Source organism: Mustela nivalis (genome assembly GCF_964662115.1).
Source record: "Mustela nivalis genome assembly, contig: HAP1_SCAFFOLD_2709, whole genome shotgun sequence".
NCBI lineage: Eukaryota > Metazoa > Chordata > Mammalia > Carnivora > Mustelidae > Mustela > Mustela nivalis.
The window spans coordinates 35,585-50,624 of NW_028133956.1; the positions used below are offsets into that span (position 1 = coordinate 35,585).

Here is a 15,040-nt window from a genome sequence, read left to right on the forward strand (position 1 = left end):
CAGTCCAAGCACCATTCGTTTCTGAAGCTGCTCTGTGCCTGTACGGAGCTTTGATCCTACTCACATAAAGAGCTCATTTGGGCTAAAAGGTAACCTAAAGGAAATGGTGATTCCTTATCATGGCTAAGGAAACTGTGATTCCTTGCGATGTAGCAGCTTGCTTCAAAACCCCCAGCTAGTGACCAAGAGAGTAGGCTTCAAATCTAAGGCTTCTGGCTCTGTCTATAATCCCTAGGCACATGTGGCTATTTAAATTATTAAAGTTAAACATTTAAAATTCACTTCCTCATTCCCACCAGAGGTGTTTCAGGTGCTCAATAAATACAAATGACTAATTCCTACTATGTCAGAGAGTACATAAATAGAACATTTCCATCACTGGAGAAAGTTCTGTTGGACAGCACTAGACCTTGGTGACTCCTTAAAGTTAAAAAAAAAACAAAGAACAAACACGGTGCTCAAGTCCTGAGGCTGAATTTGTGTGAGTTCCTAATGTTCTGTGCACTTGTTTCTTATTCCATAAAGTGGAGATACTGTGAACAGGCCGACATGGTACTGTGTTATAGGTACTGAATAAACAACAGCTGATTTTTCCACCAGCGCAATATCCAAACTGAAAATTTCCATTGCACTAGGCTTGGGGGTTGGTGGAGTGACCTTATCCCTGTCTTGGAGAGACTTGGGGGGTGGATAGTGAAAGCTGAATGTGTAAATAGGTGCACTGAAGTGTTTTATATTTGCAAACTGATTCTGTGGTAGTCTACCCAGGAGGGGAGGTGGTATATTTATGGAAGTGGGTGACAGGAAAAGTTTCAGCCTTTGAGCTGAGCTTTTCAAAAGGTTTTTCCAGACCACCAAAGAAGTCTCTTGAGGTGGAGGACAGGTAATGTTAAAGGGAGGAGGGGTTGGGGTGGGGGCAACTTGGACAGCTATCATCCCCTTTATGACACTACCTGTGACGGCCTCCTCCTGCCTTACAGAATTAGGTGTGTCCTCTGGGCGCACGGGTATGTTTTAACTTTGCAGTGAATGTTAAAGGTGCTCACGGTGAAGCTGGTGGTTCAAAAGAGTATGGCATCTGTTCACTCAACCCACAGAGGACGGCATTGCCTGGGTGAGCCAGCTGTTTGTCACAGATCCATCTCCCAGGATCCAGAGCCCCTAACAACTAGATTTGCAGGCTAATGAGGAGGACTGGATGGTTGCCAATCAGCCTACCCTCTTCTGGGGGCATGTCTTTTGGGAAGCCCAGTCTCCAACAAGGTGTGGTCAGGAGTTGAGAAGAGCGATCTCAGATTGAGACTGGCTGGACAGTGAGGTTGAGGACTCACCCTCACTCTACTGGCAGATCTACCTGATAACAAAGCTGGGTTCTCAGACCAGAGTACTTTCTTACCTGCACTCTGAATGAGCACTGCTGGAATTTTCACCTCAAATTGTTCTTAGGGTGCTTTTATGACCCATTACCTGAGTGGTAATATATAGTTATGTTAAATAATGTTTATGTTGAAGAGTGGGATTTTGCGGTCAGAACTGAATTCCAGTGCTGGCTCTGCTATGTGATTTTAGGCGAATTAACATTTTGGAGCTTTATGTTACTTATGACTTTGGAAGATCATACTTTGCTACTGCCTCCAAAAAGTTTACTTACAGTCTTGAGGGCTGCACCTAACTGTTCCGTTACATTTTTCTGCGATTGGCTCAAGCAATCTGTTTTTCTATTTTTAGTTATGGAGGGCAGGGAGAGAGTGCTGCACTCTACTTTCTCATTGTTTCCCCATACACTGCCCTGGTTTTCAGATCAGCCCCAAGGAACCTTACCCTAGGCCCATCCGCCAGGCCCTGCAGATCTAGCGCACCCTCACCAGGCTCCAGCCACACTGCCTACATCTTAGTTCCAGGGAAGGATTCTTTCCCTTCTCAGGGGTGTTGCTGAGACTTTCCTGTCTGGATTGATATTCCTACCCCTCTTCACTAGCCAATTTCTGAGCTCCTTTGCATAGGCTTCAGCCTAAATGTCACCTCTTCAGAAAGGTCATTTTTTTCTTAAGTATGTCCCTTTTCTGGTTGGTTTGCTGCTTGTTCATTGCCCTTACCTACAGCTCTTTTATTCCTTTGTTGCTTGCTTTTTTGTCTCCCCTCCACTGGGCTGTAAGCAACATGAGGTCAGGGATCATTTCTAGCTTCTAGTCTCCAGCCCCTAGGCCACTGCCTAGCACGGTTGCTCTCCATAAATACGATGGAATGACTCAAGCCACAGGAACCATGATGCTGAAATTAACTGGCAGCACAGTGCTCCAGGCTTCCACCTTAGGTACCCTTGCTTAGCGGTCCGGATTTAAGCCCGCTGGAGGGAGTACCCGAACCCACTCTCCGATTGTGCCAAGGGAATGGTTTCCTGGGCAACAGCAAACAGGAGGCGGGGCCTCGGAACGTAGGGCCCTGCTACCCTGAGAGGAGGCGGCGCGCAGAGGGGGAGGAGGGCTCTCACGCGCTGGGGGCGGGGGCGCGCGCAGCGAGGGGCGCATGCAGGGCCCCGGCGCGCCGCTGCTCCTGAGCGCGGGGGAGCTAGGGGTCGCACATCAGGGTTCCGCCGCCTGGTACCGTCAAGAGGGCGGCCGCGCCAGTTCCCCAGCCCCATGGCCCTGGGCGTGCCACTCCGAGTTCCCGCCTGCCGACCCGCTGCCTTGGCCGGGGCCCGCCTCTGCCTGTCCCGAGGGGGTTCGCGCAGGAGGTAAACGCCGGGCCCGCAGCCTAGCCTCTGCCCGCCGCCTAGGCCACGCCTTCGAGTCTCAGGCCCAAGGCACCCACGCCCAGAGCGCCGCGGATCTCTGCCCCCTCGGGTCCCTGCACACCCCGGCCCCAGATTATGGCCAGTCGCGGGACGGTGAGGCCCGTTGCCGCCCGCCCATCGTGGCCGGAGGTGGTTGCAAGAAAAAGAAGACTTGGGTTGGAGGGAATAAGAGGTCGGGAGAGTGTGGGCTCCGGATGAAGAGCGGAGAAAGGAGTGTGGTCATCGGAGGCCGGGAGAGACTAGGCTGAGCCTCCAGCCTGCCCCATCCCTACTCTGCATCTTTCTGCAGGTTCCCTTGTCCTCTGGCGAGGATTCTCCAAGTCATCTCACCACATGGGCCGGCTCAGAAACGCCAGAATCCACGTGGAGAGAGCTGTCAAGGTTGGAGGGTGCTGGGGGGTGTCTTGAAAGGGCCCGCAGAGTGGCTTAGCCTGCCTCCCTGAACTGTCTTCTTACATCCTTTAAAAACAGAGAAAACCAAAAACCTTGATCCCACACCCATTTTAAAATATTCCAAAGTTTTCAGTACCCTTTCTGGCGGAATTGTGTAACTAACTTCTTTACCTGGCATTCACCCCTTCAGCTCTTACCACTCTGGTTCCTAGCCTTTCCCATTACCATGGGGAACCACTCTAGTCAAGGTCACTCATGACCTCCAAGGAGGCAAATCCAGCAGCCCCTTTTCTGTCCTAATCTCGGTCCGGTACCTCGTGTCACTCTACACTATTGCTTTACATACCCTTACCCCTTGGCTGTCTGCATACACCTAGCTTTCCTTTCTCCCTCCGTGGTTGCTGCTTTACAGTTGCCTTTGAAGGATCCTTGGAGCTTTCCTGGATCCCTCTCCACACCTGTCTCCTTGACTGTGAGTCCAGTAAATGTGCTGTGCCCTCTAGGTGCCCCTTCCAGCCCAGTCTCTCCATTAACTACACATTGCTTAGATCTAGCCCCCTACTTGATATCTTCACCCAGAGAGAACTTAGAACCATTTCAAACCTATGCCTCAAACCATACTTTTGATTTTCCTGCCTAAATCTGTCATTCTCCCTAATCTCCCATTTTCCTCATCAACCAGTTGTTCAAGTTGGAAATATGATCTTTCTGTCCATTCACCCACACATCTAGACAGTCATGATTTTTTTTTTTTTTTAAAGTAACCTCTATGCCCAACATGGGGCTTGAACTCACAATCCCAAGATCGAGAGTCACATACTATATTGACTGAACCAGCCAGGCGCTCTGTTCACATTCTACACATCTAATTCCATCAGCAAAACCAGTCACCTCTATTTCCAAAACAAGTCTCTACTCTGTCACATTCTCCACATTTTCACCCTCATTTTAGCTATTGAGGTTTTTCTCCTGCACAAATCACAACAGCCTTTTATTTTATTTAATTTTATTTATTTTTATCTTATTAATTTAATTTATTTATTTTTATTTTATTTATTTAATTTTTTTTTTAAAGATTTTTATTTATTTATTTGACAGGAGAGATCACAAGTAGGCAGAGAGGCAGGCAGAGAGAGAGAGGAGGAAGCAGGCTCCCTGCTGAGCAGAGAGCCCGATGCGGGACTCGATCCTAGGACCCTGAGATCATGACCCGAGCCGAAGGCAGCGACTTAACCCACTGAGCCACCCAGGCGCCCCTTTATTTATTTAATTTTATTTAATTTTGTAACAGCTTTCTAACCCTTCTCCCTGCTTCATGCTGCTCTTAATATAAAATCCCAGTCTGTTCAAGGCCTGCAGGGCCTTCCACAGTCTAGCTGCTACAAGCTTCCTCAGTCGTCCCCTTGTTTTTCACACCCCATTCTCACTGGCTTCCTTCCAATTTCTTCTGACCTCAAAGACTCAAGATCTTTGCACATGCTTTTCCCTCTGCCGGAACTGCCATTTGCCCAACTCTGTATACTCCTGGTTGCTTTTTACCCTTCCCATGTATGTACTTTTATTGTGAGTCCCCATTGAGTATCCAGTTGTGGGAGCAACCCAATCTGGATTTTAGTCCTTGCTCTTTCACTTAATCACTGTGTAGCCAAACTACTCAACCTCTCTATGCCTCTGTTTCATAATAAGTTAAATGGGGAGATAGCACCTATTAAAAATACATATTAGGGGCGCTTGGGTGGCTCAGTGGGTTAAAGCCTCTGCCTTCAGCTCAGGTCATGATCTCAGGGTCCTGGGATCGAGCCCTGCATCAGGCTCTCTGCTCAGCAGGGAGCTTGCTTCCCCCTCTCTCTCTGCCTGCCTCTCTGCCTACTTGTGATCTCTGTCTGTCAAATAAATAAATAAAATCCTTAAAAAAATACATACTATGGGGGCACCTGGGTGGTGCATTCAGTTAAGTGTCCAACTCTTGGTTTCAGCTCAGGACATGATCTCAGTGTCGTGAGACTGAACCCCACATTGGGCTTCCGACTCAGTGCAGAGTCTGCTTGAGATTCTTTCCCTTTCCCTCTGTACCCCTGCTCATGCTTTCTCTGTCTCTGTCTCTCTCAAATAAATAAATTTTTAAAAAGATTTTATTTATTTGATAGAGAGAGGGAGATCACAAGTAGGCAGAGAAGCAGGCAGAGAGAGAAGAGGAAGCAGGCTCCCTGCTGAGCAGAGAACCCAACGTGGGGCTCGATCCCAGGACTCTGGGATCATGACATGAGCTGAAGGCAGAGGCTTTAACCCACTGAGCCACCCAGGCACCCCTCAAATAAATAAATCTTTTTAAAAAATACATATTATTGAAGTGCCTGGGTGGCTCAGTCGTTAAGCGTCTACCTTCGGCTCAGATCATGATCCCAGGGTTGTGGGATTGAGCCACACATTGGGCTCCTTGATCAGTGAGAAGCCTGCTTATCCCTATCCCACTCCCCCTGCTTGTATTCCCTCTCTCGCTGTCAAATAAATAAATAAAATCTTTTTTAAAAATAATAAAAAAATACATATCATTGTTAGTAGTATATATAAACTAAGCAGTGTACAGTAGGTACACAACAATTGTTAGCTCTTACCATTATAACTATTAACTATTCGTGTTTATTTTCCCTGTTTGGTTATAATCTATCTTCCCTGCTGGAACGTAAAAATTTCCTGAAGGCAGAAACCAGAACTTGTTCACCCATGGTCTGGAGCTTGGATGATACTGACCAAGTGTCCTCCTCTCACCTTACAGCAGAAAAAGATCTTTATGATCCAAGGGCGCTACCCAGTGATACGGTGCCTCTTGCGCCGGAGAGGCTGGGTGGAGAAGAAGATGGTCCATCACTCGGGCACCGTTCTGCCACCACCCCAGAAGGATCTGGATAGCTCGGTAATCGGTGACAGTGACACCACTGAGGATGGTAAGCCGTTCCATCCCTTTCTACAGGATGCCCCTCCTGAATCCCTTTCCTTTGGTTCTTGCTCTCCCAGGGTTGAGACTTTGGTATGGGTCTATGGGGCAGGGACAGGAGCCTCACCAGGCCGGGGCTCTACATCCACAGAGGATGAAGAAGAGGACGAGGCATTTCGGCCACCACAGCTGTTTGACTTTGATGATTTCCTGGAATTTGATGACCTAGATGGGACACATGCTCTGATGGTGAGGGCCCCTGGGGGGCTGGTAGGGAGGGGCTGAGAGGGTGAGGAGTTCTCTGGTCCTCATTTTCCCTATCCGCACTAAAAACGGATTGCTTCTATAAGGACTGGATGGGCCAGGAGAGTGGTGAGGGGCACAGAGGAGCTCAGACAAGGCTGGACTGGGATCAGAATCCTGCTAGGTTATACCAGAAGCTAGCATAACCTCCACACCTGGTAATTCCCCCTTCTAAATAAAACCCTATATTTCACATCCTTCCTCTGCCCTTGGCAAGTGAAGCCTGGAAGGAAGGGCTTAAAAAGCTCTGAAAGGGCTGATGTGATGATGTGGAGGTGAGGACACCTCTGTATCAAAGTGAGGACACTTAGCTTTGGATCTTGGCACCACCACTTACTAAGCTGAACATACCAAATTGCCATTTTTGTATGTCAGAAAAGACTGTACACTGGCAATTTTATATGGCTCAACTATGTGGGCTCTTGGACAAGTCACCTGCCCTCCCAGTGCCTCAATTCCCTTATCTGTGAAAGGGGATAATAGTAGCACCTACTTCGTGCTGAGGATTACGTGAATTGATGTCAAAGGCACTTAAAAGGAGGGTTTCCTGGGTGGCTCTTTGAGTTAAGCCTCTGCCTTCATCTCAGGTCATGATCCCAGGGTCCTGGGATCAAGCCCTGCATCGGTCTCTCTGCTCAGGAGGGAGCCTGCCTCCCCCACCCGCTCTCTGCCTGCCTCTCTGCCTACTTGTGATCTCTGTCTGTCAAATAAATAAATAAAATCTTAAAAAAAAAAAGCATTTAAAAGAAAGGAAGAAAAGCACTTAGAACAGGGCCTGGCATGTAATGTCATTGCCTGTGAGTAATCCTACCTCCCAGAGCTGTGGGAATGATGGGGTGGAAGAACCCTGAGAGAACCTTTGTCACATGTGCCCATCAGCCTGGAGTCACTGTCCTGCCACTGAGCAAGTCACTGATAGCCATGGGCCAAAACAAAGGGGCGGCATTCAGTTGTGTGGCTTAGTCACTGTAGGGGCACCTGACCAAAAGGAGTTCTGTAAGTCAGCCTCTTTTCTGCTCACAAGTGTGTGCTCTGGAGGAAGAGATGTCTTTTTAACACATGTAAAGATGGGGTGGGGGCTAGAGGCCACCTCGGAAGCATCTTCTCCTTCCATACTCCCACCCTACTCAACAGGCCGGGGAGAAGTTTCCTCAGGCCCTGGGCTGCCCACCCCAGCCTCCCCTGTCTCCTTGGATCTCCTTAGTCCCGCATGGTTCGGAATGAGGTTCCCTATTTCATCTGGACCACTCGGCGGGATGTGCTGGACTGTCGCTTCCTCTCCAAGGATCAAATGATAAACCACTATGCCCGGGCTGGCTCCTTTACCACAAAGGTGGGTTCCCCAGGGGAGTGGGCATGGCAGCTTCTAAACCATTAGCCCTTGGGCTGACAACTCCACTGACTGCTTTCCTTGTCAGGAAAAGAGAGTTCTCAGGAGGCAGAGAGGTATATGATTCAGTGGGATTTGGAATCAGGCAGCCTGAGTTCGAATCCAGCCCCTGCAGCATGTCTGGCACATGTAGGCATAATGATTAAAATAGACTCCAGGATCCAAATAGGATCTGGAGCCAGAAAAACACCAAGTCTAATGACCGTAAACAATAGAGTCCTTACCACTTAAGCAAGGGATATCTGGCTGCTGGATCCATTCTGTCCCATCTGGGTTTATTAACAAGTGACTTCACTTCTGGCCTTAGTTTCCTTGTCTTTAAATGAGAACACCAGTAGGACTTACCTTATAGGGTTGTGGCAAGAATGAAGGGCTTTATTATTGGAACATGCTATTATGTTATTGTTGTGGGCTGGGGAGGCTTCCCAGAGGAGGCAGTTCTTTAAGAATGTGAAAGGATGGATAGGAGGGGTGTGGGGCATTCTTGGTAGGGCAAACTGCGTGGGCATACACATGGAGACGGATATGAGTGAGTCAGGCCTAGCAAGTGTGGCAGAGGCTCTGAGAACACTCAAGTAGAGTCTCCCTGAGCTGTCTGGGTGTGTACTGAATGTGGGGAGTCCCTTGGAGGTGTCTGGGCAAGTCCCACTATGCCCCCTCAGCAGCTAACTCCATAGGTGGGTCTATGTCTCAATCTCCGGAATTTGCCGTGGTTTGATGAGGCTGATGCTGACTCCTTCTTTCCACGCTGCTACCGCCTGGGGGCTGAGGATGACAAAAAGGCCTTCATAGGTAAGGAGAAGCCAGCCCCATGCCTGGACTCCCAGGCCGAAGCATGAGGGCTAAACGAGCCTCTCTTTATGCCCTCATCAAACCCAGCAGATTTCCTCCTCCGTCCCCTACCCTACCCTAATATGCCTTCCTTAATGAACTATCTAGCTTGGTCAATCCAGACCTCCAGAAGAGCTTAGATAGCTTAGACTGCATCCTAAAGCAGGTTCTAAAAGTTGGTCAATGGATTGAGTTTGGAGCCCACAGTATGTTCCAGGCCTATGTCAAATTCCACTGGCTAGACAGGGTTCCAAATCTAGAAAAGGGTCTAAACTTTGGGTTCCTAAAGGTGGAAGAGTTTCCATTCTAAAATTCAGGTCAGAATTTGTGTACAGATTAGATATTAGGTCTAAATTCATCTCCAAACCTGACATAGTTTTTATGCTCAGGTCTGGTTCTCAGGCTAGAATAAGTTACCAAAAGTGGATCAGGAACAGAAGGGGGAAATGAGACAACAGGTTCAGGCAAGATTCTGAAGGCAGAATATGAGCCATGTCAGATTCTAGGCCTGGTTCTACAACTGAACAGGAGCCAGGTTCTAACCCCAGAGTGTAGAGTCAGAAGGTAGTTAGGTTCCGGATCCAAAATGGGGCAGGTTATGATCAGGTTCCGGAACCAGAACAGGCTTCGAGCCTAGGGGCTGAGCAGGGTATCCCCTGCCCTGGGAGCAGAGGACTTCTGGCTGACAGCTGCCCGCAACGTTCTCAAGCTGGTGGTAAAGTCCGAATGGAAGTCATACTCTATCCAGGCAGAAGAGGAAGAGGCCCCAGGCAAGTACTACAGTTACCCTCACTCCCCACCTATTATTTTTATCTTCTCACCCATCCACCTGTTTATGTATACATCTATCTCTGTATTAGCCACAATGATCTCCTCCATCACCCCTTCCCACCCACCCATCCCTACACCTACCCCCTCCCTCCAATTGTCCGTCCATCCATCTTCTCATCCATCTAACTTCCTATTCACCTATTCCTACCCACTCGGCTCACATTCACCCCCTGCCATCCATCCATCCAGTCACCCATCACCCCACCTATCCCCCTACTATTGATCTCTTCATTCACATACCTTCTCTCAGCTCCATACTCCACACTCCTCATGAATCTGTCTACTCCTCCATCTTTGTACCTACCCTCCCACAAATCCACCTACCCATCTGTCCCGCTGCTTTTAGGGATTCTCCTATCCACTGCCCATGTATCTTCCAGCCCACCCATTCATCTCTTCTCCCAGCCACCCTCCCATCTGTCTTCTGATTCATTTGTTAATCAATCCTTTGCATCATTCAGCCCTCCATGGGCCTGGCATGTTGTGGCCGAGCACTATGGAGAGGACAGACTAAGAAGACGTGGTCCATCCCTGCCTGTGGGGAGCTCACATCTCTGAGGAGGAAGAAGTAGTGGAACCGTGTAGTTTCACGTGGCCTGAGGACCCCCTGTGCCTTGTGAAGGGGGACACAGAGAATCCCCTACTGCATGTTGTCCCAACCCATTGCTTGCTCTCCCTTTCTGTCTCTGAACTTAGCTCCTACCTCAGAGTTCCCATCCTATAATCTAAGGGCCATGGTGTCAGGGGAAATAAGGGACAGCTCTACTGGATGGAGGAAAATCCTGCCTCTTCCAGAGAGAGACCTCTCCATTGCTATCTCCTGGGTGTGTCAGGTACAAAGAAGATTGTTGTGTGCCAGGATCAGGGACACAAGGGCCTCAGGAGTGTCAGAGGTCCCAGGAACAGAGAGGCTGCAGGTGTGTGCTGGGGCTACAGGGGCTGAGAAGCTCTGGAATATTTAGGGTGGAACCTCAAGTGGATGACAGGCCCTGGGACAGTGAGGGTGAGTACTAGGGTCACGGGGGAATTTAGAACAAACCCTCAGGTAAGTGACAGGTCCCAGGACAGTAGGAGATACAGGTGTGTGCTGAGCCTCAGGTGTATGCAAGGTAAGGCCTCGTGTAAATGACAGGCCTTGGAGCAGTGGGGGCTGTGGCATGTGTCATGTTCTATGCCTTGTCTGTCGGTTAGTGACAGGTCCCTTCCTATCTTCAGGAGACAAGCAGCCCAAGAAACAGGAGAAAAAGCCAGTGACGGTGTCCCCGGAGTTTGTGGACGAGGCTCTGTGTGCCTGTGAAGAGCACCTTAGTAACCTGGCTCACATGGACATCGACAAGGACCTGGGGGCGCCGCTGTACCTCAGCCCTGAGGGCTGGTCCATCTTCCTCCAGCGCTACTACCAAGTGGTTCAGTGAGTACCTCTGCAGCTAGGACAGTGGGCTGTGGGCTGGTTCCCCTTGTTCTCAGGGCTTCTGCATTCTGAGCTGATGCATATGTAGTGTAGCCCCTCTCTCTTCCACAGACCTACCCCTTTTGTTTGCCCTGCTGCTTCTGCTCAAGAATTCTCAGGGAATCCCACTGCCTTCATGGTAGATTCTTCTAAGATTCTTCTGAGATTCTTCCTGAATCTCAGTTTAGCATAATGACTAAGATCATGGCCAGCCCTATCAGATAGTCCTGACTTGGCAGCTTCCAAGCTCTTTGACCTTGGCAACATCACTAATCTTTCTGAGCTTTACTTTGCACATGGAAAATAGATTTTAAAATAATGTCTAACTCAAAGGTAGGATTAGACAGGATAATCTGTGTTATGTGCTCTGCATAGACTCAGTATTTACTCACAAAATGAGAATCTATTAAGTTGTTTGGGTTTTATTCTGGAGGCCAGTGTTTCCCAAAGTGTGTTGCATGGGATACTTAGTTCTGCAGGACAGAAATCGATTTTATGAAAGAAAGACTTTTGTGGTCCATTACATTTGGAACACATTGGGTTAAGCAAAGTTAATTAATTCCTTGATGCAGGACTTACCAGAACCTGTGTGTGGTGTTAACCTCCAAGAGAGATATGGGTACAATATATATCCTGTTATTATGTGACCCCCCACCCCCTCCACCCCTCCACAGGCATCCTGAGGGACTATATTTTCGGAAGACACTCTGGGAAAAGGTTCTTGATCAGAGGAAGGGAATTGAGACTGGGATTCCATTTAGCAGAGGTGTGCAGGAGAGAGAAGGGAAGAAGTGCTCAGAAGGCAAGAGAACATCCAGCATTTATTGAGCACTTCCTATATGCCCAGCATGGTGCCAGGCTCCAAAAATAAAGTATAATCCCTGTCTTCAAGGGGATAAACAGCCAAGTGGGGAGGCTTGCGGCAAGCCAGGTGGGAGTGCTAAGGGCCTGCGGTAGTAATAGGAAGGAATGGGCAGACTTGCTGGTTTTGATAGGAGAGACTAAAGAACTGATAAGTGAACTTTGAATGAATGACATGCTGAGCAAACCTGCATCATTGATAAATAATTCATTTGTATCTTTTTAAATGTTAGAAATTAAAAACTAGATGACCCTATACTTTCCCCTTAACTATCAGAAAAATACCAGAAAAGCTACCCTTCTTAAACTAAGAATTACAAGACCGAGCTAGAACATTAGGTGTAAAGAACATGAATCCTTTGTAGTTGTAGATGGGGGGGCCAAGTTCTAGAGGGCCATAGGCACTTCTCAAAAGTCGGGATACATAAAATACTACATCTTATAAGGATGCCTGGCTGGCTCAGTTGCTAGAGCATGTGACTCTTGGTCTTGGGGTTGTGAGTTCAAGCCCCACGATGAGCACAGAGCTTACTTGAAAAAAAAATTTTGCTTTGGGAACATTTGTCAAACATAATTTTTAGGGGCACCTGGGTGGCTCAGTTGTTTAAGCGTCTGCCTTCAGCTTGCGTCATGATCCTAAGGTCCTGGGATAGAGTCCCACATTGGGCTCCCTGCTCAGCAGGGAGTCTGCTTTCCCCTCTGCCTCTGCTGCTCTTCCTGCTTGTGCTCTCTCAGACTCTCTCTGTCAAATAAGTAAGTAAAATCTTTTAAAAAATTTTTAAATTACATCATATGACATGTATAGTGTTAAGTGATTCACTCACAGAAGTTATAGATGATTAGTTTTTGTTAATTCATTCAATATTTACTGCTGTGTTTTCACTTTTGAAACAAATCCATGACTCACCAGTCAGGTTTTTATCAAGATTGACTTCCCACAAACATACTGATTGCTTGTTTTCATTGTTGTTAAATACAAAAATCACATTGTCATATCTTATGTATTTTTTCAAATTGCACATACCCCTGCCATCCTCATATGACAGTTTCCTGGGCCAAATCACAGGTTTACTGAGTAGATTCTCTATGTCATGGCCCACAGAAAGGTTTCCAGCATACCCTCTGGAAATCGAAGGGTCAGGGCTTAGGTGCGAGTATTCCTAAGAGCCCTTGACAAGTCCCCCTCCATCTGGCTGCTGTCACTGCTCCTGGTGCTGCCCCACTGGGTGCTGCTGCCTCCTTAGTATAAGAACTGGAAGTTCTTCGTGCTGGAACATTCTTAAGGCAAGATGTGAAGGGGGATTAGCATTTAATAGAAGCTTCCTGCCTATTCAGTCAGAGGGAGAGGAATGGGAGGGTGTGGATGAGGCTGCCCTCTAGGGTATTCCATGACTTAGTTTAGGTCAGGACATTTGTGTCCTGTAGGGAACAGAGTCCCTCTTTGTCCATGAACCTTTATCTGACAGCCCAGTGCTGAGGCAGGCAACCATTCATCCAGCCAACAGACTTCATCGAGAACACGTAACAGTATACTGCTGGGGGAAGGGAAACGCTTACCAATGTTCCTACTCTTCTGGAGCTTAGACTCTAGTGAAGGGAGACAGACAGCAGCCAAATAAGCATAGGTGTGGGTGGTAAGTGATGAGAAGAGAGACAAGGCAAGGGGCTGTGTGATGCAGATGTGCTGGGAAAGAATTAGAACAGGAAAGGATCTACCTATCAACCAGTTGTCAGCCCAGATTTGGGGTTCCTCTGAACCCCAAAAAGTACCTATGGTTGGGGGAATCAAGCAGGACAGAGTTTGCATCCTGGCTCAGCCACTGAACTCAGTATGTGGCCTTGAACAAATCTCTGAACCTTTCCAGCTTCAGTTGACACTTCTCCAAAATGGGACCAGTAATGCCTCCTTGGCAGGGCCATAGGGAGGGTTAGTGATGATGTATGTGAAGCCCCTAGCACCGTGCCTGGCAGATAGTGGTGCCTCATGATCAGATGCTGGTGTGATTAAATTCTGCCAAAAGGCAGTTTTATGGTAATGGAAGGGAGGTGACAGATGGTGGAGTGGGACAGCATGTGAAATGTGGAATGTTCCCTGTCTCTTCTATTTCAGCACTCTCAGATGGCTCCCTGGGCTGGTTAGAATTTGCGGGACAGCTTGAGGGTGGGATGAAGGTTTAGAGGAGACCTATCTGCATCTGTTAGGGAAAGGTGTGACCCTGGCTTGGACCATGGCCGGGGGTTGGGTTCTTGTCTCCTCTTGCCTTGTCCACCAGACTGCCCCCAGACTCAGCCCTGCCCATGTCCCATCATCTCCCCACAGCGAGGGGGCAGAACTCAGGCACCTTGACGCTCAGGTCCAGCGCTGTGAGGACATCCTGCAGCGGCTGCGGGCTGTGGTGCCCCAGATGGACATGGAAGGAGATCGCAACATCTGGATCGTGAAGCCGGGAGCCAAGTCCCGAGGACGAGGTGGGAGTAAGCCCCTGCTTCCTACACCAGTGCCCTACAGCCTGCCTATCCAACTAGAGGCCAGGGAGGTTAATAGTGCAAGCTGTATTGGGGCCAAACTGCATGGGTTTGAATCCCAGCTTTGCTACTAACATGCTGTGTGACCTTGAACAAGTTACATCACCTCTCTGAATCTCAGTTCCTTCACCTGTGAGGGATGATCATAACATGTGAGGTGAGGATTAAATGAGGTGGTGTGTCTAAAGCTCAGCATGGCCCCTAACACAGAGTAATCACCCCATAAATGTTGGCTGCTGTGATGATATTGTCGTCTCCTCTCCTGCTGTCAGAGTTGGGTTAATGCTTTAAGTGGGTCTGGTGATACTTGTAGCCTGTCATCTAAGGGCTCTCTGATTTGACCAGTGCATCCTTGTGAAGTAGCATAGTATTAAGGATGTGGATGCTGAGAGCCAGACTACATCAGGTCAAGTCCAGACTTTGCCTCCTACTATCTGTAAGACTTTGGGCAGGATAGTTAACCTCTTCTCTACCTCATTTCATCATTTGGTAAATGGAACTAGTATTACCTAGTTTTAAGTAAGTATAATATGTGCTTTTCCATAGTAACTGCTATGTCAGTGCTATTATTTTTAGCTATTATTCTGGCTGCTCAGCCCAATGGGAGGAGCTATAACAGGAGAGCCAGCAAGCTGGGGTGCTGCACTAGCCCAGCCTGAAAAATCTGGTTAAGGACTCACAAGATGTGGAAAAGAGAGTTCCAGATTCTTCCAAATACTATTTTTG

At 48.3% G+C, this 15,040-nt stretch overlaps 1 protein-coding gene across 10 annotated transcripts; it reads left to right on the forward strand.

Moving 5' to 3' along the window:
* The first annotated feature begins 923 nt into the window (after positions 1 to 923).
* Positions 924 to 14,433, forward strand: LOC309858516 (tubulin monoglycylase TTLL3-like). Of its 10 annotated transcripts, none has more exons than XM_082751201.1 (9): positions 924 to 1,114; positions 3,084 to 3,175; positions 5,964 to 6,132; positions 6,235 to 6,371; positions 7,630 to 7,758; positions 8,493 to 8,607; positions 9,318 to 9,416; positions 10,693 to 10,888; positions 14,109 to 14,424. In XM_082751201.1, exons 1-9 carry the CDS (start codon positions 1,030 to 1,032, stop codon positions 14,386 to 14,388), a joined length of 1,302 nt encoding a protein of 433 aa, XP_082607327.1. In that variant the 5' UTR covers positions 924 to 1,029; the 3' UTR covers positions 14,389 to 14,424. The 10 variants fall into 10 exon arrangements, with proteins under 10 accessions (XP_082607327.1, XP_082607328.1, XP_082607326.1 ...); XM_082751202.1 differs by lacking the exon at positions 924 to 1,114 and adding an exon at positions 2,440 to 2,923 and having other exon boundaries at positions 5,967 to 6,132; positions 14,109 to 14,433; XM_082751200.1 differs by lacking the exon at positions 924 to 1,114 and adding an exon at positions 2,440 to 2,923 and having other exon boundaries at positions 14,109 to 14,430.
* The last annotated feature ends 607 nt before the right edge of the window (positions 14,434 to 15,040 follow it).